This window comes from Taudactylus pleione, unplaced genomic scaffold, assembly GCF_031769625.1.
Source record: "Taudactylus pleione unplaced genomic scaffold, aTauple2 ptg000048l, whole genome shotgun sequence".
Lineage (NCBI taxonomy): Eukaryota > Metazoa > Chordata > Amphibia > Anura > Myobatrachidae > Taudactylus > Taudactylus pleione.
This window is the reverse complement of record NW_028284450.1, coordinates 423,470-451,106: the sequence shown is the minus strand read 5'-3', so window position 1 is coordinate 451,106 and position 27,637 is coordinate 423,470. Positions and strand designations below refer to the sequence as shown.

Sequence of the window (27,637 nt, the reverse complement as noted above, 5' to 3'; positions counted from 1 at the left end):
GGCCGGACTGACCATTGGGCACTTCTGGCAAATGCAGGAAGGGCCGATAGCTGCGTGGGCCGGTCTGTCCGTCTACATGGAAACAGTACTATTGAAATTGTCTCTCCCAAAATGTCCGCCGCCTCATAGGAGACATCGTAGCACATTGACATTTGAGAGGTCTTCATTTGCCATGTTCTGCTGCCAGACGCTAGAGGACCAGCTGTACCTCTAGTAACAGGGAGCAGCTAGTTCGGCAAAATCCTGGGCAAGACCTGCATGCTGCCTCCCCTGCCTTTCAGGTAAGTGTTTTTTTTTTTTTTCATTATGTGTGTGTCTACTGGGGGCTGGCACTACTGTGGGGGGATTACTACTACTACAAGGGGGGGACAACTACTAGGGACACTGCATCAGGGGTGGTACTACTGTGGGGGGATTACTACTAGGGGAACTACTATTTCAAGGGAGGGGACAACTAATAGGGGCACTGCATCGGGGGACCACTACTGGGGGTACTGCATATGGGGGGACTACTAATAGGGGCACTACAAGGGGGGGACTACTACTAGGGGCACTACAAGGGGAGGGGACTACTACTAGGGGCACTACAAGGGGAGGGGACTACTACTAGGGGCCAGTGGCACCGAGAGGGGGGAGGAGCGGGTACAGATTACCGGGGCCCGGGTTTCCTGAGGGGCCCGGCGGGGGCCCGGGTCCGGCACCGCTCCCCATCCCTCACAGCAGCCCAGCACACAGCATGTGCTGAGCTGCAGTGGAGACTGCTTGTGGCTACTGAGCAGCAGCCACAGCAGTCTCCTATGCCTGTGGGGTGGAGCGATCACACTGATCGCACCCCCCCTGGCTTTGAGCAGGGCTGAGGGGGCCCAGGGCGCCCCCCCCAGCGCGCAGCAACTCTTTGTTTATTTTTTCCGGGAAGGGGGCGTGGCCACGCCTCCCGCGATTAGGCCACGCCCCCTATTACCCGGGCCCGCCGCCGCTCTCAGCGGGCCTGCTAGGGGCACTGAATAGGGTGGAGACTACCACTGGGATCACTGCACCACTACTGGGAGCTCTACATAAAGGGCCTGTGTCATAAGTAAAGGGCCAGCTGGCTTGTCCATTAAAGGGTGCTGTAACCCTCAAAGTGCACTCCAAATAAAATAAAAAATTATTTTTTGTGTTTGTGAATTGTGTGCACTGTACGTGCATCCTCAAAGCAGCAGCGCCAAGCATGCGTCTGTCTGTTAAAGGGTGGTGTAACCCCCAAAGTGCGCTCCACAAAAAATAAACAATTCTTTTTTTTTGTGTTTGTGTGCGAAATGTATGCGCAGTAGCCACACGTGAATCAACACAGCAGCAGCACCAAGCATGCGCCTGTGTCATAAGTCAAGGGCCGGTTTGGACATCTGGTCCAGACTGAAGGACGTGCCAACAATTTCTGACATGTCTACTGTCACTGCATATGATACTGTCACCACTGACAGAATGGTGGAGAATTACATCGGTGACAGCATCCAAGTAGGCATGTCAGACAGTCTGTACCTTTACTGGCAGGAAAAAGAGGCAATTTGGAGGCCCCTGTACAAACTGGCTCTATTTTACCTGAGTTGCCCCCCCTCCAGTGTGTACTACGAAAGAGTGTTTAGTGCAGCTGGGAACCTTGTCAGCGAAAGGCGTAGGAGGTTGCTTCCACAAAATGTGGAGAAGATGATTTCATAAAAATGAATTATCAACTCTTCCAGGGAGACCAGCCTACAGAACGTACAGAGGGACCTGTGGTGGTGGATTCCAGCGGGGACGAATTAATACTCTGTGAGGATGAGGATGTACACAACACTGAAGAGGGTGAGGAATCTGTGGATGAGGAGGATAAGGACGACATCTTGCCTCCGTAGAACCAGTTTGTGCAGGGACAGATTAATTGCCAGCTTGTTTTGTGGGGGCCCAAACGAACCAATCATTTCAGCCACAGTCGTGTGGCAGACCCTGGCGCTGAAATGATTGTTTTGTTAAAGTGTGCATGTCCTGTTTATACAACACAAGGGTGGGTGAGAGGACAATTCCATCTTGCACCTCTTTTTTTTTTTCCTTTACATTATGTACTGTTTGGGGCCTAGTTTTTCAAACTGCCATTCTGTCTGCCACTGCAGTGTCACTCCTAGATGGGCCACGTGTTTGTGCCGCCCACTTGTGTCGCTTAGCATAGTCATCCAGCTACCTCGGTGCAACCTTTTGGACATAAAAACACTATTGTGAGGCGTGAGGTGTTCAGAATAGACTGGAAATGAGTGGAAATTAAGGTTATTGAGGTTAATAATAGCATAGGAGCAGAAAATCCCACAAATTCTGTGATTTTTAGCTGTTTTTTAAAAAAAAATCCAGATCCAAAACACGGAAGGGTGGTTTTGGCAAAACCAATCCAGATCCAAAACACTAAGAAAGATCCAGATCCAAAACACGAAAAGTGGCGGTGCACACCCCTAATATACACATATTGTTTCCTATATTTTTCTCAGTTTTCACCAAATTTTTTTGTTTGTTAAAAACTGAGCTTTTCATACTTACCCTCCCCCCTTCTCCCCCTAACCCTCCCCATTAGTGCCTAAACCTAACCGCCCCCCTTTGTGCCTAGACCTAACCCTCCACCCTTCGTACCTAAACCTAACCCTCCCCCTATTTCTATACTCATTCTGCTCTCCAGCTCCATTATGCCCCCTGTTCCCCTCTCCCCATATCTGTACATGTTCTGCTCTCCTGTGTACTCTGCCATCCCACCTCTGTGCCCCCTATTCCCCTCTCCCCATGCCTTTACATGATCTGCTCTCCTGTGTACTCTGCCCTTCCACCTGTGCCCCCTGTTCCCCTCTCCCCATGTCTCTATATATCCTGCTCTCCCGTGTACTCTGCCCTCCCACCTCTGTGCCCCCTATTCCCCTCTCCCCATGTCTGTACCCCTTCTGCTCTCCCGCGTACTCTGCCCTCCCATCTCTGTGCCCCCTATTCCCCTCTCCCCATGTCTGTATCCCTTCTGCGCTCCTGTGTACTCTGCCCTCCCACCTCTGTGTCCCCTATTCCCCTCTCCCCATGCCTATACATGTTCTGCTCTCCCATGTACTCTGCCCTCCCACCTGTGCCCCCTGTTCCCCTCTCCCCATGTCTCTACATATCCTGCTCTCCCGTGTACTCTGCCCTCCCACCTCTGTGCCCCCTATTCCCCTCTCCCCATGTCTGTACCACTTCTGCTCTCCCGTGTACTCTGCCCTCCCACCTCTGTGCCCCCTGTTCCCCTCTCCCCATGTCTGTACCCCTTCTGCTCTCCCATATACTCTGCCCTCCCACCTCTGTGACCCCTGTTCCCTTCTCCCCATGTCTGTACCCCTTCTGCTCTCCCGTGTACTCTGCCCTCCCACCTCTGTGCCCCCTATTCCCCTCTCCCCATGTCTGTACCCCTTCTGGTCTCCCGTGTACTCTGCCCTCCCACCTCTGTGCCCCCTGTTCCCCTCTCCCCATGTCTGTACCCCTTCTGCTCTCCCATATACTCTGCCCTCCCACCTCTGTGACCCCTGTTCCCCTCTCCCCATGTCTGTACCCCTTCTGCTCTCCCGTGTACTCTGCCCTCCCACCTCTGTGCCCCCTGTTCCCCTCTCCCCATGTCTGTACCCCTTCTGGTCTCCCGTGTACTCTGCCCTCCCACCTCTGTGACCCGTGTTCCCCTCTCCCCATGTCTGTACCCCTTCTGCTCTCCCGTGTACTCTGCCCTCCCACCTTTGTGCCCCGTGTTCCCCTCTCCCCATGTCTGTACCCCTTCTGCTCTCCCGTGTACTCTGCCCTCCCACCTCTGTGCCCCCTGTTCCCCTCTCCCCATGTCTGTACCCCTTCTGCTCTCCCATATACTCTGCCCTCCCACCTCTGTGACCCCTGTTCCCTTCTCCCCATGTCTGTACCCCTTCTGCTCTCCCGTGTACTCTGCCCTCCCACCTCTGTGCCCCCTATTCCCCTCTCCCCATGTCTGTACCCCTTCTGGTCTCCCATGTACTCTGCCCTCCCACCTCTGTGACCCGTGTTCCCCTCTCCCCATGTCTGTACCCCTTCTGCTCTCCCGTGTACTCTGCCCTCCCACCTTTGTGCCCCCTGTTCCCCTCTCCCCATGTCTGTACCCCTTCTGCTCTCCCGTGTACTCTGCCCTCCCACCTCTGTGCCCCCTGTTCCCCTCTCCCCATGTCTGTACCCCTTCTGCTCTCCTGTGTACTCTGGCCTCCCACCTCTGTGACCCCTGTTCCCTTCTCCCCATGTCTGTACCCCTTCTGCTCTCCCGTGTACTCTGCCCTCCCACCTCTGTGACCCCTGTTCCCCTCTCCCCATATCTGTACCCCTTCTGCTCTCCCGTGTACTCTGCCCTCCCACCTCTGTGCCCCCTGTTCCCCTCTCCCCATGTCTGTACCCCTTCTGCTCTTCTGTGTACTAAGTGCCCCTTATTCTCCTCATATCTGTACCCCTTCTGCTGTTCTGTGCTTTTTCTATGCGCTACACGCAGTGAGGCATAAATTGTCATAGGACCCAGACAGTATGGTGTAGGACCCCTTTTTTTTTAAAGTGAGGGGACCCTGGGACCCACACTTTTTTAAATTTAGCGCGATCACTGGGTGTAAGGGGCATTACTGTGTGTAACTTGAATGAGGGGCACTACTCTGCAGTGTAATGTGACAAAGGGGCACTATGGTATGGAATAATTTGAATTGGGGGTACTATTGTGTGCTCACGCCCCTTCTCAGCGAACACACTGTTTTTTTCAATGCGCGCCTACGGTTCGCATACTACCATATTCTTTTGTGTCGGGGGGAAATCAAAGCTCTTTATGTCTACAGGGCATCAAAATGTGTAGTAACAGCTCTGCTTTGGTGGCACAGACGTGTCCTCCTCTGCTCAGCTCCCCTGCCCTAAAAATTTCCTACAGTGAACACCATCTAATCCTCTACAACTGCTAGGCTAGGCCTTGGTCAATTGGAAAATGCCTTTCCTTTACATTGTGTGTGACATATACCAACATAGCGCCAGCTTTACCTAACAGAACTAACCAAATACCAAATGTTTAAATATGGCACATGTATGAATCCCCTGCAGGATGTGCTCTTTTGTGTGTATTTTAATACAGAGAATGATGTACACTTTTATGTTCTAATATTAATTCTATGTGTAAGCGCATAGACTAAGATGTGGGAGGAGTCAGGATTAGTAAGGGGAGGAGTCTATGCCAGGAGCCAGGTGCTGACGCGAGGTGGGCCTGTGTGCTTTAAAATGCCAGGGCCTATTTTTAGTCCCAGTCCGGCCCTGCACACACACGCGCGCACACACACACATCATTGTTCTTTTCACTATACTCTCAACCTTTCCTTAGCTTCAAGTAATATGTGGATAATTTATTTAAGCAAAACATCATAAAAAGTCCTCAATAACCGAATACTATTTATTATGAACACTCCAAACTGCATTTTATATAAAATTGGTGAATGTTGCTTAAAAATATTGCATATTACAATATCTGTAATGCTGGTGAACTGCACTACGTCTTTCTCATCTATTCAGTCCTACTCTATCACATTGATTTTTAATCATATCTCATACTTAGGGGCATATTTATTACAATCCACGTTCTTAATGCTGATGTGATCAGCGTCTCACACTTAAATTCATAACATGAAAATATACATTTTCACATTAAGGGCTTTATTCAGACCCGCTCGCAAGCGCATAGCGCTTGCAAGCGGGTCGATGGTGGGCCAGTGCGCATGTGCGGCGTGCACACTGCGCATGCGCGAGCCCCGGAGCAAGCGTAAAAAGCACTTGCTTCGGTGCTCGCATCCAAAAGTGGCGGCTGTCGATGTTGATCGGCAGCTCGCCCCGTTTGGAAGGCGGGGAGGGGGTGGTGGCTGGGCAAATAGAGGCATTCCTGTAGGAATGCCTGCCGTTTGTGGGCGGCCCTACTGACATCCCTCGTGATGTCAGTAGGTGGACTTCCTGCTCTATTAGAGAAGGAAGTCCACTGTGGCTTGCGGCCACGTGACCTTACCGTAAGGGTCTCGTCGCAAGCCCGATGGTCACGATGGTCTTGACCATCGCGACCATCACCTGGCCGCTCGCATAAGCTGTGGGCTGTGGGTGATTACACACAGCTATGCGTGCGGCCAGGAGGCCGCATCGTAAAAAACAAGCGCCCACCCTGATTCAGAGCGAGCGCTCGTTTTTTTCAAGCGGCTCTAAATCAGGCCCTAAGTTAGAAAGAATCTCTTGCTGGAAGACAGACTCTAATAAGAGCCCATCCTGGTGAAGAGCTAGAAGGGGTGGGGAGGTGGGGGGTTGACAGAGAGTGACCTGGAGGATCCCTCTCCGAAAGAGGTTGCTGCTTTGCATTTGGAAATGGTGGGACTGTGGCAGGTATCAGAAATATCTGTTGCGGTGTGTCCATGTTAAATCCCAGGGATCCTTAATATTTGCGGGTACAGGGATCATTAATATTATTTAATAAATATGCCCCTTAAAATCTATGTGATAACAATTGCAGTGTTAAACATTCTGAGTGTTAGAAGCATGCAGAAGGATTGGGTATGGACATAGCAGTATTGTGGCAGTTTGGGGAATTTATCAGGGCACATTTTTTAAATGCTATTACTATTATTTTTCTAATATGATGAAGCCATGAGAGCAATTTCTTAAGGCATCAGCTGAATTTCAAGGAGAGCAAAAACATTTTATTTGCTGATTCTATGGACATGCATCATTTACTGGTGGTTTTGATATAATGGGGATAAGGAAATTATAATTGTTTCACTTTTTTATTATGCAAAATGTTTTTGAAATAAAACAATAAAATCATGGGCATAAGCTTGCTTTGTCGATTTCTCCAGTTTTTCAGAATCTATTAAAATCAGTAAAATGAATGTAGAAATCTCTTTATGCAAAAACATTATTTTGGAACTGTTTTCAATTATGTCAAGCATAAAAATTAAGTAAATAACTTGTTTTCACAGTGAAACTCTTTACACTGACAAGTGAAGTAATTGAAAATGAGATGCAGTTTTATGCCAGAGCAAGGAACTTTTACAAGGATGTCCCTGCAACCGACGAAGGGATGATGGGTGATTTTTCCTACCTCTCCAATATAGACATAGAATCATCTAGAGAGTTTCTAATTAAATTTGTTGGGGTAAGTCGCAAAGTTCTCTATTATTTTTGGAATGCACAATAAGCAAATATTTGCTACTGCATGAAATTAAATAGTGGCTGTAAAATGGTATATATTTTACTTTATATTTTTAGATACAAAAAGTGTTAGTTGAGCAGCACAATAACACAGACCTCTATAGCATAACCTGAAAATCATAAATGGCAACTGAGGGGTCTATTTAAATAAAAATATCCCCTCTGATAATTAAGGATTGAACTCGCTGTTAGTTCAATCCAAGTATTGGAGGCATTCATCATGCCTCCTATACGTAATTATCACTTTTGAAAAGCTGCTGTTTCTGTGGAGACAGCTTTTTGGAATAAGGGGACTTTTCTCATGCTGCTTGCACTCTTCACAGTCTGTCTTGAAGCTGCACATGCACAGCTTCAAGACAGGCTGCGAAGAGACTTCAAATTGAAGCAGCTGTAGATAGAAGAAAACCTAGGACCCGTCCCTTCCTCCCCCACCTTGCCCATCCGCTTGACCCCAGCCAACCCCGCTGTCTGTCTCCTGATCCCCCTGCAAAGCTGCAGCTGCCGCTGGAGTCTGTGTCCCCAGCTTAGACCTGTAGCCCCGCTTTGTCAGTCCCCCGCCGCCACTGCTGCTGTGCCTCTCTCTTGCTCCCAACTCATAGGAGGACTGCTCGGGGAGCCGAGGGGGAGCAGCTTCATGGAAAAGGACACAGCAGGAAGGGATCTTTTTAGATCTCTCAGCTGCATCGGGTGCTATACGCCATTTTAGAATGGCGCACAGTATCACTGTCAAGTTCCAGGAAAAAACTGAGCTCTCCCAAGAGACCTTGGGACATTTTGACATATGGTCAGGTCTAAAAGAGTTGCTCAAAATTAGTGACACCTCTACTGTGACTCTGATATGGTCACCATCCATAGAATGCTATAAGATTATTATAATGACAGTGTACACATAGACATGTCAGACAGTTACTTTGACTACTGGGAGGAAAAAAAAAGGCAATTTGGAGGCCATTGTACAAACTGGCTTTGCTTTACTTAAGCTGCCCACCCCCCAGTGTGTACTCGGAAAAAATTTTCAGCAGAGTCGGGAACCTTGTCAATGATCGCCTAAGAAGCTACTTCCTCAAAATGTGGAAAATATGATGTTCATCAAAATGAACTATAAATTCCATGAGGAAGACCTTTACCGGCAATTACATCTAAGTACAAAGACTTCTGTAATGGTGGATTCCAGCGGGGATGAATTAATATTGTGTGAAGACTATGTAAACACTGATGAAAGTGAGGATGATAATGACAAAATCTTGCCACTGTAGAGATCACTGACAGCACTGTTAGCTTAGTTAAGCTGCATTAAGCCAATCTATAATAACAACACTGTTAACTGCCTTAAAACCATCGGTAGCTTGTTTTGTGAGGGCCCAAACAAACTAATCTCTTCGGTCACAAAAGTGGCAGTCCCTGTTGCTGAAGGGATTGGTTTGTTAAGCTGTGCATGTCCTTTTTAATATACAATATAAGGGAGGGAGGACCCAAGGACAATTCCACCTTGCAACACTTTTCATTATGGAGTTTGCCTAGATTGTGTTTGTTTGACAGTGTACTGTATATTACTGTACTTTACTTGGGAATTCATGTTCTTTTGTATCTAGCAATGCCATCCATCGCCAGATTCTCATCCAGGCATATAGGCCCCATCTTCTGCAGCTTCTCAGCAGATACAGACTAGTACAGGCCTGGCCAACCTGTGGCTCTTCAGCTGTTGTGAAACTACAAATCCCAGCATGCCCTGCAATGGTTTTGCTATTAGGGAATGTTAAAACTGTGACAGGGCATGCTGGGATTTGTAGTTTCTCAACAGCTGGAGAGCCACAGGTTGGCCAGGCCTGGACTAGTATCATAAAATCCTATAATTAATTATTAAATTTGCCTAGGCCTTAAATCCTGAGGAATTAACTTCATTGGGATTTTGGATGCTTGATTTTAAACAATGCTTACCAATTTTCTGATTTGCTTATTTTTATGGTTAAATTATCAACACTTTTCATGTGTGGAATTTGTATATTCTCCCTGTGCTTGCGTGCGTTTCCTACTGGTACTCCATTTTCGTCCCACAATCCAAAAATATACTGGCAAGTTAATTGGCATGTGATAGGGAACATAGGACCTGATTCACTACAGATTGCTATTGCAATTGTGGCTACGATTACGCATGCAGGTCTACTGTGAAAATATGCTAATGAATGCAATTGCAATGCTGTTGTACAGCCAGCAGAGATGCCCACTACCGCTATCTCACATCGGTAATAACTTGCAATCCTTCACATACATCTGGAACATCGAGTAACATCGGGCCTTCATGCACAATTACAACAGATCTGACCTTACTCAAAAATTTCTAACCTTATCGCACGTAGGGAGTACACAAGCTGCGTATGCAGTTGCAGTGGCTAATTTATGCACGCCCCTGCAATGGCATTCAAATGAACAGTCATGCCTGCATTTCTCCAACCACTCCCCCGTCACCACCCCCAGATGCTGATGTCCTGTCCCTTGGTCTACAATGGCTTTGTATCTGCGTAGATGATCGTAGTACGATTGCAATGATAACTCACGCATACACACTGTGGTGCATACACATGTGCAGTTTGCACCTTCGGCCAATCTGTGTATGCGGTTGTGATCCATAATGAATCAGGCCCATAGATTGTTACCACCACTACAGCAGGGACTAATGTGAATGGCCAAATATTCTCTGTAAAGTGCTGTGGAATATGTGAGCGCTACATAATTAACTGTTAATAATAATAATAATAATAATAACAATTAATCAATGAACCTCATTGGGACTTTGAATGATTGCGTTTTAACATTCCTTTCCACTTTTCTAATCTGCCTTTTTTTAATAGTTGCAATGCTCTCCCCTTCTACCTCATAAATTTGCTTTGGAATCAACAATTGAAGTTAAATTTACACAAAAATCAATCCTTCTTCCCTTTCCTGCCTTCCACTACATACATACTCCACCTCCCCCGGGTCTCTGATCTAGTTTTTGATTAATGGAAACATTCTTTGTTTCTATGAGGTTGTTCTATTTGTTAAGAAAAGGAAAAAGGGGGAGGGATGATATACCACACTGAGGAGAGGTATATAGTGTTGATACTATAGAAATAATGTTATGCTGTTCTTGTTATCTTATATGAGTGTGCACCCTGGGAGCAAAAAACCTGAGGCAATCTAATGAAGGGAGAGAGAGAGAGAGAGAGAGAGAGAGAGAGAGAGAGAGAGAGAAAGAATACTCCTCTCTTTAGGGGAACACCCTTCATGCAGTAAATTAAAATTTAACTTTTAATAAATCTGTTTCATAAAATGAGAAAACACCGCATAGAAACACATATGAGCTTAAGCTATTTCATAAATAAATATCATTTATCAGATTTTAAAGAAAAAGATAGTGATATATTTCATACTTTATTCACACTGGGAATAATACATAAAATGTATGCAATTCATATATATGCACAATGTGCTAGTTATAGACAATATCTGTTTCCCTAATGACTTCATTAATATGTATCCTCATAGATGTGAGGAGAAAATAATGATGTATACCACAGTTTTTACAAGATTAGAAATAAATAGTGCAAAAAAAAATACTAAAGAATACTGGGAGTCATGTATTTACACAAGGTACTTTTTAGTGATCATATTTACCTTCTAGGTAAATATCGGCGAACATATAAGTGTAATTAGACAAATATAGTGATTAACACACAAATTAAAAAATTAACCTTGAACCAGACCTTTGTGTCAAAATATATATAACTTAATTATTGTTAAGTGAGGCATCCCTGAAATAACTGGGAATGTAGCAGTTAATTAGATTATCAGGTAAATTGTAGTTCAATATTAAATAGAGGAATAAAGTATCCGTGCATTTAGATGCACTCGGATCTGCTTTCTCCAGTCATGCCAGGCATCACACTGGAAATGAGAGTCCCTATGCAATGGCACAGTTAAGAAACAATAGAACTGTTTCTGTTGCCAGCGCTGGTTCACAGCATTACCCTATTGCTAGGCATTGCAAGGTGTTAGCATGGATCCACGGCCAGTGAGAGAACAGTTTAGATAAGATAAAGTACCTTATAGTGATTGGTGATAATTTCCCTGTGGACTAAGGCCTGGTGTTGCGTGGGTCCTTTGTGTGCGCAGAGGTACCCCTGAGCAGTGCCGATGCACTTTTCGTCGGGGGCTTTCTATGAGGTTGTATAGTTTTTCAAACTGCCATCCTGTCTGCATGTCACAAGCCGCCGCTTCATCTTGTTTAACAACAGTGCTCTGGTCAGTCTTCTCAGACTTGTTGCTAGGAGACTGGGACACTGGGCTGCTATTTTGTGAGGTCCTCCTACCTGGCTGCTCCATCATCTTTGCCCTCTCCTGATTGGAGCTCTCTCCTTTTTTACCTCTGCTGAATTGTGCTTAGATGCCAGCTATAGCATTTGTTACGTGGCTTCCAGTTCCGTGTGTGGAGATCATTCTTGTGGTGTATCCAGTACCTCCTTTCAGTGTGTATTTCCTTCAGTTACAGTCATACTATGGCATTTGAGTGGACTTTGATTATTTTCCTTCACGGTAGTCTCAGCCGCACTGCAGTGTCAAAGTGGACTGTTCGTTACCAACTTTACAGCCGTCTCAGCTGCACTGTTGTGTCTGAGTGGATTATTAATTTTCATTCCTACTGCTGTCCCAGCCGCACTGCCTGCGTCTGAGTGGACTTTCAGTTACCAATCTTACAACAGTTTCAGCTGCACGTGCATGTCTGATTGGACTCTTGTTATCACTTCAAGGCTGCAACTTGGCCACAAGGCCCTACCCAGCCAAGTACTTATCAGCCCTCAAGGCTGCAGCTTGGCCACAAAGCCCATCTTAGCCAAGTACACATCAGCCCTCAAGGCTGCAACTTGACCACAAGGCCCATCCCAGCCAAGTACTTATCAGGGAAAAAGTTATATAGAATACAGTGGGCGCTGATTAGTAAATTTTAGTAGTCAATATAAATTGATATCAATGAGACAGTCTGGTCCAGGCTACCCCTACAATGTGGGTCTGGAAACTCCACAATAAAAATGACACACTCAAAAATATAGAAATGGGAGCACTCAGACACAGCTGCTTATTTAAAACCTAATTTTACTTGATAAAAATCAACATTGAAGTACATTCGACATATGAACAACAGATGAAAAGTTGCCATATTATCAATAAATTCAATTATCTTGATTTAAATAGTATTGCACATAGCCACCAATATATAGCACAAAATAAATATTCTCAATTGAATCAGCTAAATGTTAATTACGTAGTTAAGCACATAAAGATGGTTAGAAACTTAAAATGTCAGTATTAGTAAGTTCATGCATGCATAAGTGGAGGGTTAGTATGAACCAGCTGGTATTGATGTTAGTATCAAAGTCATGCACTCCAATAGGAAAAAGTTTGGTCCACAGAATGTGAGTACTGCATAAAACCACAATATAATTAAAGGATTGTCTTTTACCTCTACCTTTGACAAGAGAGGATTATAATCGTGGTCTGAAAAAATCCTTGATAGAAAACAAAACCTCTGGCGCTTCTCATATCAACTATATAATATGTAAAAATCAAGATCACAAAATGAGTAAAAATAAAAAGAATTTAATATGTAAATGAATAGTAATTCATATATAGCATAAAACTGGTAAATACCGGTACAAACAAACAACATATAACATAAGACAGTGCAATTCTAAATTAATTGAGTATATCAGATACGCCTCTGAGCGTTTTACTCTGTATACCTTGATAAAATGTATCTGTTATACATATACAAGTGATAAGGTAATTGTCTTCAAATGAATAGACTCATCTGGGGTCTAATCCGCTTTCAATGATACTGAATCGTCAGTGACAAAAAGGAACAGTCTCACCGTTCTGGACTGAATCTGGTGATGGTTCCGTTGATGGAGGTAGTTTGCCGGCAAACTTTGGGGACCAATGACGCACTGCAAGCGTTTCTTCTCCCCCTCTCACGATCATCTACGCGTTTCACCTATGTAAATAGGCTTCCTCAGGATCCTGCCGGCAAACTACCTCCATCAACGGAACCATCACCAGATTCAGTCCAGAACGGTGAGACTGTTCCTTTTTGTCACTGACGATTCAGTATAATTGAAAGCGGATTAGACCCCAGATGAGTCTATTCATTTGAAGACGATTACCTTATCACTTGTATATGTATAACAGATACATTTTATCAAGGTATACAGAGTAAAACGCTCAGAGGCATATCTGATATACTCAATTAATTTAGAATGGCACTGTCTTATGTTATATGTTGTTTGTTTGTACCGGTATTTACCAGTTTTATGCTATATATGAATTACTATTCATTTACATATTAAATTCTTTTTATTTTTACTCATTTTGTGATCTTGATTTTTACATATTATATAGTTGATATGAGAAGCGCCAGAGGTTTTGTTTTCTATCAATCTATTTAGGGAAGGTGAACCCCTAATTATTTCTTCCTCACAGGCAGCATCTCATTCGACTTTGAGACACTAGCGCTACCTTCATCACTTTTTCTTTTGTTGAAAAAATCCTTACCTCTACCCTCGTGACGAGGAGGAACTTCTAGTCACTGACAGCCAGCAGCGCTTTGTACTATTGATTAGTTGCTGATAATGTGTGCCCAGCAATGGGCAATGCTGAGACAAAGTGCAAAGGGACCTCCGCTCCCAATCCTTGGCCTGTCCAATTGGCCCGGGTGGAGACACTGTTAGGCATTTGTTGTGTGGTGCGTGCTAGCAGCTACCGGAGTACAGCTCACAACTTCCAAATTTCGCATTCCACCTGCGTTTCACTGATGACAGACCCATTGACGCATTTCTCTGACCACAATTGCGATGGTTACTTCTCAGCCCTCAAAGCTGCAACCTGGCTACAAGGCCACATCCCAGCCAAGTGCTTATAGCCCTCAAGGCTGCAACCTGGCCACAAGGCCCATCCCAGCCAAGTACCTATGAGCCCTCAAGACTGCAACTTGGCCACAAAGCCACATCCCAGCCAAGTACATATCAGCCCTCAAGGCTGCAACTCAACCACAAGGCTGCGTTTCAATCAAGTACACACCAACCATCAAAGCATTAATTATCAATTGACTCACATCTCAAACCTTGTACTCATCAGCACTCAGGACTGCAACTCGGCCACAAGGCCACATACCAAACAAGTACACACCCACCATCAGGTCGGCATCCTCTCCTTGATAGGCATCAGACTCTAGGACTATTACTGGCCTTTAGGCTGCTCTTTTACTCAGTATTATTCTATTCTGTTGTGCTCCTCATTTCTGATAGCCAAATCAATCTCACAGTAAATCTACCCAGGGATTCATAACATTATAGGGCCAAAAAGATACTTACAGAGATAGAGAAGTCATCTGTCCTTAACATGGATCCCACTCAAAATCCAGCCCAAGTCCTAGCTGCACCTATTCAAGCCTTAGTCCAAAAGGTCCAAGAACTGTCACTCCGGGTTTAGGACACTCGAGTTTCTTCCACTCAAGCCTTGGTTCGAGAGCCTAAATTGAACCTTCCAGACCATTCCTCAGGGAATTGTAAAGACTTCTTGAACTTCAGAGAGAGCTGCAAATTATATTTCAAATTGCGTCCCCAATCCTCTGGTTCTGAAGTTCAACATGTGGGTATTGTTATATCTTTGCTCCAGGGTGATCCTCAAACCTGGGCATTTGGACTTCCATGTACTCATGCACCGCTTCACTCCATTAACTCCATCTTTTCCGCCCTTGGTCTTTTGTATGAAAACCAAGATTATCACACAGAGTTTCAGAAATGGTCTACAGATTGCGGGTGGAATGATCCCACGCTCCGTAGTCAATTTCACCTAGGTCTCTCTGACCAAATCAAAGACATCGTTGTCCAGTACCCTGTTCCTATAAATTTGGATGGATTAATGTATCTGACCATTCATATTGACCATCAGCTTCGGGAGTGTAGACTGGAGAAAGAATTGCCTACCATCTCTCCACTGTCTCCAGTTTGAGTGACTCCTCCTGATCAAGAAGAGCCCATGCAGCTAGGGGCTTTCTATCTTTCTTCCGAGGAGAAATGCAGAAGATGATCACTTGGGTTATGTCTATACTGTGGTGGTAAGGGACATACTGCCTATGCTTCCACAGTCAAGTTGGGAAAAGGCAAGGTCTAGATTTACAGGGGGAGCTACATCTGGGCCTTTCATCTGTCTCTCCCAGTAATTCAGTTCTTATTCCTTCAGTTATCCAAGCTCGTGATAAAGAATTAAACATGTCTGCCTTCCTGGACAGTTGTTCCGCAGACAATTGGACATTTCCTTTTATAATTCTTTAGGGTTGGTCCCTGAGCCCTTATCTCAACCGGTCTCTGTGGTGGGTCTGGATGGTAACCTAACTATCAAAGAAGTAGTCAACTCTCGATCACCTCCCATCCATCTGTCTATTGGAGCTTTATATTCCGAAAACATTCCATTCGTGTTGTTTCATTGTCCTTTGGTACCTATAATTCTGGGGTGCCATGGCTCAAGAACCATAATCCTGTTATCAACTGGCAGCCTGGTGAGATTCTTCAGTGGGGGTTCACCTGTTCTTCACGATCTTACTCTACTGGTATGAATTGCTGCTGCCATTCAGTCTGAGTCTTCACCTGCTATTCCTGCTCCCTATCGTGATGTCTCCGAAGTCTTTTCCAAGAAGAAAGCTCATACCCTACCTCCACACTGTCCATACGACTGTGCCACTGAATTATGGCCTGGAGCCAAATTTCTAAAAGGAAGATTGTACGCTTTGTCCCTACTGGAGAATCAATCTATGCAAGAGTACATTCACTAGGCTCTTCAGAAAGGCTTCATCCATCCATCCATATCACCAGTTGGGGCTGGATTCTTTTTTATACAGAAGAAAGACGGGTCACTTAGGCCATGAATTAATTTCTGGGGGTTGAATAATATCACCATAAAGAACTCTTATCCATTACCATTAATATCAGTTCTTTTCGACCAACTTCGTGAGGCATCCATCTTTTCCAAGATCGATCTGTTTACCTATGCAAGCTCATTTGCCTGCCAATGGCCAGTGTAAAGTACACTGATAAGCCATAACATTAAAACTACATGCCTAATATAGTGTAGCTCTGACTCATCGAGGCATGGACTTCATCGCCCATGATCCAGTAGCCCTTGCACTGGTTGTCTTTACTTGGACCACTTTTGGTAAGTATTAACCACTGCATACCAGGAACACCCCATAAGGACTGTCCTTTTGGAGATGCTCTGACCCAGTCATCTAGCCATTACACATTTTGGCCCTTGTCAAAGTTGCTCAGACCCTTAAGGTTGCCCATTTATTCTGCTTCCAACACATCAACTTCAAGAACTGATTGTTCACTTGCTGACTAAAATATCCCACCCCTTGACACGTGCCATTGTAATGACATAATCCATGCTATTCACTTCACCTGTCAGTGGTTTTAATGTTATGGCGGAGATGTATCAAAGTTTAAAGAGAGAAACTGTCATTTTTCAAACAGCCTGTAAAATGACAGTTAGAAGCTGACTTGTTGGTACTTCATCTCTCTTCACTTTATCTCTTTCCTAGACTGATCGACACTTTGGGGTCTATAGAGTGTATTCATAAAGACAGTGAACTTAGTCACGGTAAATTTCAAGAGTTTCACCTTTTGGCAAGATATCCAAAATCTACTTGAAGATATATTACAGACAGGAGTCCCGCTGAGCCCTTGGACAGTTCTCTTAGGTCTGCCTATCGCTGGCCTCAGCAAAGTCTCTAATAAACTGACATTTCATGTTACTCAAGCAGCCAAAAGCATGATCACAACATTTTGGAAGACATCCTTGTCACCCCCTTTACATTCTGTTAAAATAGATTATGATTTGTAATATCAATGGAAAATATGACCCAATCAAATCAAATATGGGATACTTATTTTACTTATAACTCAGAGATTATGGGAATCATACTAACTACATTCTGAAAATTAAACTATAAGATCTGTCAAAACTATATTTAAGGAATTGACTACTTGTTACTACATTTTATTTTGTTTGCTTACTAGGAATTTAGTATTTATGATGAATACCCTTGTAGCCCCTTCATCCTGGAGTACACTTCCCATACCCATCACCCCATCTTTATTTCCCTCTTTTCCCTTTCCCACTACTTTCCCTCTTTTTTTTATTATATTATCATACAGAAAACAGTTGAAATAAAATACATTTTGCTCGTATTCAGTTCTCTGCTGTGCGTGGCTACACCGGATGCGGTCAATATCCCGACTGCAGGGGATCCTGGTGCTCTGTATGCTGGCGCCAGAATCCCGACACTTGTCAGAATCCCGGGGCCGGCATCCCAACCGCCAGAATCCCGAAGGTAAGAAGTGGGTTTGGAGGGAGGGTTAGCTTTAGGGTTAGGGTTAGGCACTAGGGGGAGGGTTAAGTTTAGGGTGCTGGGAGGGGGAGGTTAGGGTTAGGGGTAGGGAGTGGAGGAGGGTACTAACTGACAAGTGTTGGTATTCTAAACCGGCCTCTGGATTCTGGCCGCCGGGATCCCAAGCAACGGCATCCCGTACCCATCCCGGCTACACCAATCTTTGTAATATAGTACCCCAACATCTCTCATTTCCTTGCCTAATTCTTAGGGGTGTAAGAGAAACTTGGCAATGTTGGTGGTCATGTGAAGTGTTATGTTCTGACTGCACTAGTTATTGAAAATGGATAAACCTGATGTTGTCTTGGAAGTCTTATGTGTAAATATGTGTTTTTAAGTAATTATGTGAATTCCTGAAGTAAACCAACAAAAGTATTTCCATTGTGCTAAATCTATTGCACAATTATGAAATAAGCCTATTAGTAGTACAGGAATGTTTCCTTACAATTGTAGAAATTTCCTTTGGGGGTTACAGTTAATGGTAAGTTTATATCAAGTAATCAAATATTAGGTGGGGTAATTTTAAGAACATACTGTATCTACTAATAGAAGTGACATATAACTACTTAATAACACTGACAGTAGAGATGAAATGTGAAAGCACTAACCTAATCATCAAAACAGGATACACACCGTGACTGCGGCCAGCTCTACAGTAGCCTATTTTTACTTAAGAAGTTGAAAGGTTTAACAGCCTGGCTTTTAATTCAACACACATTTACTGTGTGTCAGGGAAAGTGTTTATCTTTCTTAAGTCTATTAATGATCCGTAGTAATATAACTAATATCTGCTACTGGAAATTCACTCTACTCAGTCCTTGCTAAACATAGCCAGGCTATAATGCAAAACAAAGATCTTTCTAATTATAGGTTTATTTACTTTAAATACATGTAGAAAAAATGCATTTCTACATTTTGTGCTTTCATGTGTGAGAACTTCATACCCAGTACCAGAACTTATTAGCACAGTAGAAATTATATAACAGGGGTATGAAACAATATTGTATATTCGTCACACCTTTGTGTAATTATTTTGATAACTTTTTTATTTAGAAAACAAGTTTAGAAAATGATTTCTAGTATAACAAATTATATTTTCTAGTTGTAGTTCTTTTATTCTGCAACATCATTTTCTTTCACTTATTTACTCTACTTTTACCAAGGGCTTCCCATAAGTAAGTATTTCCTTAAAGGCTAGTTGAGCATCTTATAGAAATCACTAACTACAATGCTTTTATTTTCATACAGGGCCCAGGAAAGGCTGGTACAGACTTTGCACTTGATTGTGGTTCAGGGATTGGAAGAGTAAGTAAACATGTCCTTTTGCCAGTTTTTAATAACATTGAGCTGGTGGATATGACAGAGTCTTTTCTAGAAGAAGCCCAAAACTACCTGGAAGAGGAAGCGGACAGGGTGGAGACTCTTTACTGCTACTGTCTGCAAGACTTCACTCCTGCCACTAGGAAGTATGATGTCATCTGGATGCAGTGGGTTTCAGGTTAGTTTTGACAAACATTGCCCAGTGTATAAAACACATGAAACATAAATGACTGTAAACTGCTGTAGAATTCCAATATAAAAATAAAAAAAGATTGCCACATATTGTATAATGAGCAGTAAGAATTACTGAATAATACACCCTAATTCAGAGTTTCCTAAACTCTGCCCTAAAGGCACCATAATAGTCCAGGTTTTAGGGATATTCATGCAAACTGAAGTTTCTCAGGGCTTGTGATGTTCCTGGTTTCATCAGAAGGTGTATAATGAAACCGAGAACATCACAAGCCCGGAAAAACGCGTCAAGGAGCTATATTGTTTTATTGCACTGGACCCACATACAGGGACACTTTGTTTCACCTCCTCTGGAAGTATTCAGTGCATAAAGATTATCAGCAGATAGAGCGCTCAGGACACTGCTCTGTTAGAAGAAGCGCAGCCCTACACAGAGATTTCACAGCCTGCACAGTCAGACGGCGCCTCGGTCTTCAGCCGACCGGACATTCAGCAGCAGCTTCTGGTGCTCCGTTAATAATCGGCCACCAAAGTGTGATACACCTGGTCCCCATTTGGAGCGGATCCCGGTGTATAACCAGGTATTGGCTTTATCAAAGGCACACGGTTCACTATCAGGCGCAAAAGACACAGATGACTAAAATACTCTGCTTTATGTGGGCTTTCACTGTATATTTAATCTGCTGTCCCAACGACTTTACTGAAAGAGGAATATTATCTAAATAGGAGTGAACTATAGATCTAGAGCTTTCATTGTGGCTATTCATAGGAGAGGGACCTTCACAGTGGTCAGTGGTTCCGCATTTCATTTCCTTATGTCCCCCATTTGCTCTGTACATTAATGAATTCCATGTTCATTACTTTTATTCACAGATGAATGGGTAATGCATTTTATTGTTCTGCTTTTCTTTAGTAAATCTTATTATTAATCATTTTTGTGGTCACCTGATAAAACTAGCGCTCCACAATTCCTAGTTGTTCATATTTTTGAGCAGGTGCAGAACGTGCTGTGTGAGCTGCCTGTTTTATCAGGAGATATCATCTGCTTTGTCAGCGCTCCTGTGTGGAGGATTTTTGTGAAGTAGCTTGCATGTCAATTTTATTTTAGGGTCACAGCTTCCGGTTGTCGTGCACAGTCCATTACAATAATTTATGACTTCCTAGATACAGTTGAACAACTAAAAAGGCCTAAAAAATCTACCATCACCAATTAAATAGGCCCACTCTTTATAGGGAGAGACGACAGCATTGATCCACTACTATATCTGGGGTGCAAGTCTAGTGGTATATGTGACCACTTTGTTTAAACAAACAATCTGCACTCACTCTTTAATGTATACTATAAACACTCCAAACTGCATTCTACAGTATATAAAAACTGTGAATGTTGGTTCCAAACACCGCAATACAGTATCTGTTAAGCTGACCAACAGCACCAAAGTCTTCTCCATCTGGTCAATCCTACTCTTATACTCAGCATGTTAAAGATGGGAATTACTGTCACATACATTTTGAAAATGAGACATTCTCTCTGGTTTGAGGCTTACTTGGGCACAGGCTTTTTAACATAAGCCCTCCACCATGAACATTAGCTATTAACTTGACAACCATTTCAATCAGGGGTCCCTGATGATGTTGTGATTGAAATGAAATTCAGATTAACTGTGATAAACTTTCCTTGAATAAATTCAAATTTTTTTCACACTGCAAACAGTGATTGCTGATACGTTTTATTCCAACTGAAATGGGTGAGTGTGTGTTAAAGGGGTAAGTTAGTATTCATTAAAAGAAATACATTTGATGGATGTATCAATGAGCATATAATTATTTCTAATATAATATAGTGGAAAATATACCATTTGATACACCTGTCAGATGTGTTTTTTTTAATAAACACTAATGCTGGGCATACACTACCAGATAAAATGCCTGTCAGACCAACAGACATTTTATCTGGCAGACTGACACCCTGCAGATATCATTGGCATACACTGTGAGATATCTTACAGTGTATTGGCCCCGATATCTGTGCTCCGCCCCCGGAGGCCGGCCGTCATTTGACATATAAAGTGTCACATCAGACGGGCATGCTGGAGAATCTTTGCCAAGGTAAAATAATCTGAATAAAAAAGTGTGTGGATTTGCAAAAATGCATATTTATATATTTCCCCATTTACACATTTCCCTATTATCACCACCACTTAAGAGGTAGTGGAAAATCCAAATTCTTCCCACTAAACATAAATATACACTCTCTTCCCTTCATTCATGCAGAGCTGTATTAAGACATCATGGGACCCTAGGAAAATACTGACGTTGTGATTAAGTAAATAAGTATATCTATAGTGACTTTTAAAAGTTTTCAATCCCCTAAAAAATCAACACAAATTGCAGTTTTTACCAGGGTCCCGGGAATTTAGACCCGGGTTAACAATGCCACACAGAAGAAATACCTGGGTTGATCCACAAATTACCGGGTCCAAATGCTTGACCCGGGGGTACAAATTGGGACTGGCAAAGAAACCTGTCTATCAAATGCCAGGTAAAAGCTGTGATTTTGGCTTTTTTCTGTGTGAAAGTGGTATTAATCAGGCCCAGTATTTTTATTGTAAACCAGTAAGCTTATAAAACTTATAATGCATGATTTGTCCGCTGCTTCCATAAGCAGTATTTAACCCCTGTGCTATGGAAGCTCCAAGTTTACACAGATGAAAGATATTGCCCTAACAAATGGCTTTCAGTTAGTCTCTACTTATGGATCATAAATAAAGGAAAGCTTTTATAGATAAAGACCCCCTTACTCAAATAACATTGGTCATACTATGACTCTGAATGGTCAAACTTTGACTCTGAAGTAAACCTGGGAAAAGAGCATTCTAAGAAAATGAAAGATAAAGTTATAGACATCTACAAGTTAGAAAATGTTATGTGTTAGTATCCAAGTGCTTGGACATCCCAGTGAACACTGTCATATCCACAGTCAGATTTGCCAATGGGCTGATGGGCTGGTCGAGCCAGCTGAAGGCCTCCTGGCGCACTGCTCGGCCAGCATGCTGAGACATGGGATCCTGTGAGGCCATAGCCCATTACTCATGGAATGCCCCATGATTATACATATGCTGTGTGTCAGTTTTGGGACTGGTATTGGGGTACGGGGCTCTCTGGGCTGGTGTGGCTGGACTGCTTCATGGCATCATAATGTACACTTTTTCACTTCTGTAGTTTGTTTTTTGTATATGTAGCACTTTATACACTTTTTATTATAACCTCCTACTTATGTAGGACTTAACACATAGGCTTTCTTCTTTATTTTTCTTTAACCCTCACTTTAAAGCTCACACTAGTGTGATGCCATGGGGCGGTTCTGCTGGGTTGGCCTGGGGGGTCCCATGCCCTGTATTTGTTCCATAGGAGTGTTAGGGACCTGCCTGAGGTCACCTGGACATGGTGGGCAGGCCCATAATTATGGCCATTGTTATGCTAAGAACCTCTTGGATGCAATTTAGCAGTATTATTATTAGGTTCAGCATAGTTAGAGTGTGCACTTGCAATTGTCTTTTTTTTGCTTGAAGCACTACAAGTCTCAGCAAGTAGCACCTCACATTGAGTTTAGAGTGTGCAATCTAGGGCCCCTCCCCCCATGATTCATGGCTATGCTCCCATGATGTGTGACCATGCCCCTTTCCCCGTGCACCTGCAGTATATCTATAGTTATTTTTAAAAGTTTTCAATCCCCTAAAAAATCAACACAAATTGCAGTTTTTAGACCTGGGTTAACAATGCCACACAGAAGAAATACCTGGGTTGATCCACAAATTACCATAAGGATGCTGGGGCTGATACTTGCCCGCAGTCCGTCCCTGGTCAGATCACCAGTGATCTAGCTAAAATGTGGGATAAGGTTTTATGGTCAGATGAGTAAAAAGGGAGCATTTTGGCCTCAATTTGAATCATCATGTTGTGGGGATGCTTTTCCTCAAAGGGGACTGGAAATCTTGTTTAAATTAAACACTGAAGGATGGTGCAAAATACAGGTAGATACTGCAAGACAGTATTCTCCAATCTGTTAGAAAACTAAAGCTTGGGAGAAAATTTACTTTCAGCAGAACCATATACATCTTGGTTAAGGATTGAAGTATCCCTAAAAAAAGCTAATATGGAGTATGGAATATGAAATATGTGTAGTAACACTCTCCTGTTCAAAAGTAGCAGATTTCAGTGTTAGTGTTTTTTTAAATCTGCAGGCAAATAATTATTTTTGAGTTTGAAAATGTACTTTAAGTGACTCTAGTTCGCAATAAAAATATTGTCTAGAATAATCTGTGTAAGTGCTATTGTGATACACAGGGGTGCCGAGTGGGGGGGAGCGGATACTAATTACCTTAGCCCAGGCTTGTTGGAGGGAACTAGTGGGGGTCTGGGTCCGCCGCCACTACCCTCGCACTTACCTGTCAGCAGCCTTTATTCCCAGCCCAGTACTGCAGTGGGGCCAAAGTGGCTGCTATCGCTGAGCAACAGTCTCCTGCAGGAGAACCGAGATGGTATGGGCGAACACACTTATCAGTCTCCAGTGCCGATGCAGGGGTGTGAGGGAGCGAACACACTGATCATGCTCCCCCTGTATCTACATCTGACTGTTCAGTGCAATGCAAATACCTTTTTTAAAAAAAATTCTAAGGGTGGCCACACCTCTTGGGATAAACCATGGACCGTGGTGCTGGGGCCCATCCAGCTCAATCAGCACAGGCATGATGAAACAGATAAACCTGTTGATGTTTTAGAGTGTAAAATACTTTTGCAAGCCATCGTGGTGTGTGTGTGTGTGTGTGTGTGTGTGTGTGTATATATATATATTCCATAGACAAAAAACCTTACGGTTTTACATGTCCCATTAAGGCTTCTTAGACATGATCTGACATTTCACAAAAACCTACTGAATTTGTGCCACTCAAACTAATAAAAGCAATGTAATTACAATCATGGACGTGTTCCTTGCACACTACAGATATGGTATACCATCACACCCTGTGGTTAACTGCAGATTCAGCACTCTCACAGAATGAGATTGCTGTCACTCACAAAATGGTGGAGCTGCTAATTCACAGAATTGTGTGCTCATTGGAATACACACATGCAGTCTACGCAGGTTTGAGCAGTTATGTGGCTCCCACAACCCACTCAGTGCCCACAATCTTCCCATTCGATCACCACAACAATCTCACTGGCTTCCAACATCCTTCTCACTCCATACATTTATCTCATTTAGAATACACATTCAGCTCCCATATTTTTTAAACTATCATACTCTGTCTATGCATGTACACTTTCTTCCCCTATATGCCTCCATGCTGCTATATATTCCCCAATCCCTACTGCTGTGTGGTCTCCCAACTGTGCTAGTCTGTGTTCCCTCAACAGCACCAATTTGTTTTTCCCTAGCAGCACTGCCTTGCATCTGTGCTTTCTCCACAGCCACATTGCTGTCTTTCTCTCATCTGTGGCACTCTTTCTTCCTTCAACTGCGCTACTCTGGTCTCCCCAACTGTGCAACTCTGTCTCCCCCCACCACCCGCACCACTCTGTCTTCCTCCCCATCCACACCAATCTGTCTTCCCCAATCCCTACTGCTGTGTGGTCTCCGAACTGTGCTAGTCTGTAATCCCTTTTCAGCACCAATCTGTCTTTCTCCATCCACACTGCCCTGCATCCGTGCCACTCTGTTTCCTTCTGCACCATTGCCTTCCACTAAGCCACGCCGCTCTGTCTTCCTTTCCTCTGTGGCACTCTTTCTTCCTCCATTTGCACCACTCTGTCCCCCCCAACTGTGGAACTCTTGTCTCCTCCCCCCACCTGCACTGAATCCTACCCATCCACACCAATCTGTATTCCCCAATCCCTACTGATGTGCATTCTCTCATTAGTGTTAGTCTGTATTCCCTTATCTGCACCAATCTGTCTTTACACATCTGCACTGCTCTGTCTTCCCATTTTCATGCCACTCTCTACTCCCATCCACATCGCTGTCCCCCCAAACTGTGCCACTCTGTTTCCCCCCCATCTACACCAGTGTGTTCCACCAATCTGCATTACTTTGTTCCTCCACCCTATCCGCACCACTGTTTTTCACCCATCTGCATCACTTTAGCTACCCCCCATCTGTACTGCTTAATCTTCCCTCCTCTACATGCCTTTTTGCCTCACCTATCCATGCTGCTCTGTCTCTTCCCCCCATCCACACTACTTTTATCCCATCTTCACAGCTCTATTTTCTGCTTAGACCTCAGTTGCATAGACTGCATATGTGTATTCCAATGAGCACACAATTCTTGGAATTAGCAGCTCCACGATTTTGTGAGTGACAGCAATCTCATTCTGTAAGAGTGCTGAATCTGCAGTTAACCACAGGGTGTTATACCTGCCCATGCCAAATTTTAGCTTGATACCTCCTATAGCTTTTGAGGTATAGCCCCTTATACCATGGCCCCCCTCCGGAATTCTCTATGGGAGAATTGCAGTTTTTTAGATGCAGCCTTAATATAAGGGCACGACTGTGCCCCTATAATATATATATATATATATATATATATACATGAAGCACAAGCAAGTAAAAAAAAGAGCTACGCTCAGTAAGCCATAATTAGGAGACTTTTCGACCAGGTGACAAAGTTCTTGTCATTGCGTCATTGTGCGCAAAGAGAGTAAACTCTTCACTCATTGACAGGGGCTATATGAGGGGGTTGGGGCTGTTGGGCCAGTTAATTATAAAGTAGGCAGGAAGGGAGGAGGAAACCAGTCCAGACATATCATGTTGACTTTTTGAATCCATGGCATGAGATGGAGGAGCAACAAGACATGTTAATAAATGTAGTGGTGCAGGAAACCAGGACAATTTGTCATTGGATCGTAGATGACAGACTTAGAAAATGGGTCAAAGGAACTTTGATGTGTTTTCCGAGGTACCTGTATGTGCCACCTTCATAGAGCACAATATAGCTACACCTCCAGGGGTAGAAGTCATAGTAAGAACATTGGCTCTCATTCAGAGCCGCTCGTAAGTGGGCGCTCGTTCGTAGTCAGCCAATGTTGTACAACCACGCATGCGTCGGTGTAACAGTGCGCATGTGCGTACGTCTGATTGCGGTCATTTTTCAGTCGATCGTAGAACAGCAAACAGGAAGTGACATGTCAAATGTGATTGACAGAACTGTCCGTTTTGGGGCGGGGACGGGGGTGGAGATGGGAAAACGCAGGCGTGTCGAGGCGTTTTTTGAGCGTACATAAATTATCTTATGCGAGCGCCAAATGTGAATGGACCAAGTGATACGTCACTGTCTGATCCAATTTCCTTTAAGACTGCTTGTTCAGCTTGTGGTCTGGTATAGTCTACCGCAATGACGATGGTCTCTTCGTCCTAACCTGGGCTCATCGATGGTGTTTCGATTTATCAATTGTGGCCACAAAAACAATCATCTTTTAATTGCTAAACAGCTTGTAAGGTGTTTCGCAAATAGACCTTTTTTAGTAGCTAAAAACCGTACGCAGGTGAACTACTCAGCTGCTAAATTCTGGGTAATACAATCAATTAGCTAACATTTTGTGGTTTATTTTGTGGGCTTTTGAAATATTTGTAAGTGTTTTTTTTTTAGGTAAACAATATTGTACGCATGTTTGTATATTTTGCTAATTTTTTTTGGCCCAAGAAATCAATCGTCCTTTTTTTTGTTTGATAAGTGTTAATTAAAACTCAGAAATAGTTTTTAACCCTTGTTTTTTTTAAAAAAAAAATAATGTTTATATTTCCGTTGTATTGTTTTTAATTTTGTTTGAGGGATTACCTTTTAACCAGTTTTTGAATAAATCAACAATAGTATTTTGCATATTTGCAACATAATTTTTTTAAATGTAATTTTTTTTTTTTATTCAGAAAATAATGTTTGGAAAGGTAAATACAAATAAATGATTTGGGCCACAAAAACAAAATAAGTGGCACTTGCAATCAAAATAATATACAAAATTAAAAACAATTCACAAGAAAGGAGAGGGAGGTTTTGGGCATTAAGGAATATGGGGCAAACACAGAGATGGATTGTGGGGAAATTAGCCAGTGCTGTCATCGCCTTTTCGGCCGTTTGGCCGGGGGTTGGAGTGAGCCTGAACGGGTCCGGGATGGCCTTCGGCTGGCCTGTCCAGAGGCAGATGTTGTGGCCTCTGGACTAGGCATAGGGCTAGGCACATTTGGAGGGATGGCTGTTGTTGTGCCAGAGATGGAGGGTCCTAATGTTCTGGCAGGAAGGGAGGCCGGCTCCAACATGTTCTGGCAAACAAGCTGCTCCAGGGCATTTGCAATTCTTACGTTGGCCGCAGCATTTTCCTCCAGGGCGTCCACCACCCATAGCAGAGTGGTGTCCATCC

At 43.6% G+C, this 27,637-nt stretch overlaps 1 protein-coding gene across 1 annotated transcript in view; it reads left to right on the top strand.

Annotated features, from left to right (window-relative positions):
* The window catches only part of NTMT2 (N-terminal Xaa-Pro-Lys N-methyltransferase 2), a 123,997-nt gene that overhangs the window by 78,556 nt on the left and 17,804 nt on the right, over positions 1-27,637 (top strand). The window contains exons 2-3 of the mRNA XM_088460540.1: positions 7,005-7,180; positions 18,962-19,211. Of these exons, the coding sequence (XP_088316666.1) occupies positions 7,005-7,180; positions 18,962-19,211 (426 nt within the window). The remainder of the gene's footprint in view (positions 1-7,004; positions 7,181-18,961; positions 19,212-27,637) is intronic.